The 1,787-nt window shown below is 34.8% G+C and overlaps 1 protein-coding gene across 1 annotated transcript; it reads left to right on the top strand.

Moving 5' to 3' along the window:
* Positions 1–240: 240 nt before the first annotated feature.
* On the top strand, positions 241–1,548 carry LOC120270235 (protein FAR1-RELATED SEQUENCE 5-like). The gene has a single exon (XM_039277259.1). The coding sequence runs from the start codon at positions 241–243 to the stop codon at positions 1,546–1,548; it is 1,308 nt and encodes a 435-aa protein (XP_039133193.1).
* The last annotated feature ends 239 nt before the right edge of the window (positions 1,549–1,787 follow it).

The raw sequence follows: 1,787 nt of genomic DNA, 5'->3' as shown, positions 1-1,787 counted from the left end.
GGAATTCGGCAAAAGTTAATTTTTGATTTTATGAGTGAACAAGTTGGAGGCAGGGAGAATCTAGGTTTCACACTCAAGGATATAAGAAATCATTTGCAATCAAAAAGAATGAGAGAGATGCAAGAAGGAGAAGCCTACACTCTTATTCACTATTTGAGAAGAAAAAATCGGAGAACACATCATTTTTTTATTTATTACAATATGATGCACATTACAAATATTTTTTGGGCTGACTCAAAGATGATGATGGACTATACATTGTTTGGTGATGTTGTTTGCTTTGATACAACTTACAGAATCAATAATGCCAATCATCCTTGTGCGCCGATAATTGGAGTTAATCATCATAAGGAAATTGTTGTCTTTGGTGTAACATTACTCTATGATGAAACTGCAGCTTCTTTTGAATGGTTGTTCACAACATTTCTCGAGGTTATGAGAGGGAAACAACCAATAACTATATTCACAGATCAAGACGCAGCCATGGCTAAGGCGATAGCAAAGGTATTTCCTAAAACTTATCATCGAATATGTTCATGGCATTTATTCCAAAATGCTCTCAAGCATCTTGGTCATGCTTTTAGAAAATCAAATAAGTTTGGTGCAGATTTCAAAAGTTGTATGTATGATTTTGAGTATGATGAAGACTTTATTAATGCATGGGACTCTTTGCTTGAAAAACACAAGGTCCGAGATGATAAATGGTGTATGAATATCTTTGAAGAAAGAATAAAATGGCCAATGGCTTATGGTAGACATGCTTTTTCAGCGGGCATTAGAAGCACTCAATTATGTGAAAGTTTCAATAGCCGCATGAAATGTTATGTGAAGCCTAGATTCAATGTATTGGAATTTTTTACCAGATTTGAAAAGTTGTTAGATGATGTGAGATACCAAGAATTGGAATCTAATTATGAGATGAGACACTTTAAACCACCATTGAAGATGAATGTTCCTATCTTAAGAGGTGCCAGAGATGTGTATACATCTAATATCTTTGATTTATTTCAGCAAGAATATGAGAAGTCCTTGGGGATTATAGTTCAAACATGCATTGAAGATCCTCCTTTATATGAATACAAGGTTTGTGTATATGAGCTACAAAGAGAACATAAGGTTATTTTTAATTCAGAAGATAAATCAATCAGTTGTTCCTGTATGTCTTTTGAGTTTGTTGGATACTTGTGTAGCCATGCACTAAAAGTCCTAGATATTTGGAATATAAAAGTACTCCCTTCTCAATATATGATAAAAAGATGGACAAAACATGCACGTGAGGATTGTTTATTGGACTATGGTGGGAAAATTGTAAAAGCAGATCCTAGACAGATTGTTTCAAACAGATGCAAGGATCTAAACCGCAATGCAGTTAAAGTGGCAACCAGGACAACAGAATCTGAGGATGCATCTATCTTTTTTGCTCGAAAAATTCTTGAATTGAGCCTTGAAGTGGAGAAGTTTTTCACTAAATCTAATAAAAATATAGATGATGGATCTTCTAACTCTATGGACTATGGCCATGAATGCTTCTCAAAGTGTGGGCAATAATGATGCATTTACAAGTGAGCACATTGAGATATCCAAAGGTGTGATAAATGCATGTAAGGCAAAAGGCATCAAAAGAAATCTTGTTGTTGCTTCTACCAAAGGTCGAAGAAAAAAAGGTTTCCTTGAAAAGGGAAAAAAGCCAAGGAAAAACCAAAAATCTATCTCTAAGAGTGCTTCATCTGCTATTCTATTATATAGAGATGATACTCCAACTATTGCTCCAATGGCTACCTTGCAGG

This window comes from Dioscorea cayenensis, chromosome 10, assembly GCF_009730915.1.
Source record: "Dioscorea cayenensis subsp. rotundata cultivar TDr96_F1 chromosome 10, TDr96_F1_v2_PseudoChromosome.rev07_lg8_w22 25.fasta, whole genome shotgun sequence".
Classification (NCBI taxonomy): domain Eukaryota; kingdom Viridiplantae; phylum Streptophyta; class Magnoliopsida; order Dioscoreales; family Dioscoreaceae; genus Dioscorea; species Dioscorea cayenensis.
The sequence above is the reverse complement of the archived record's forward strand: the minus strand, read 5'-3'. Positions and strand labels throughout refer to the sequence as shown.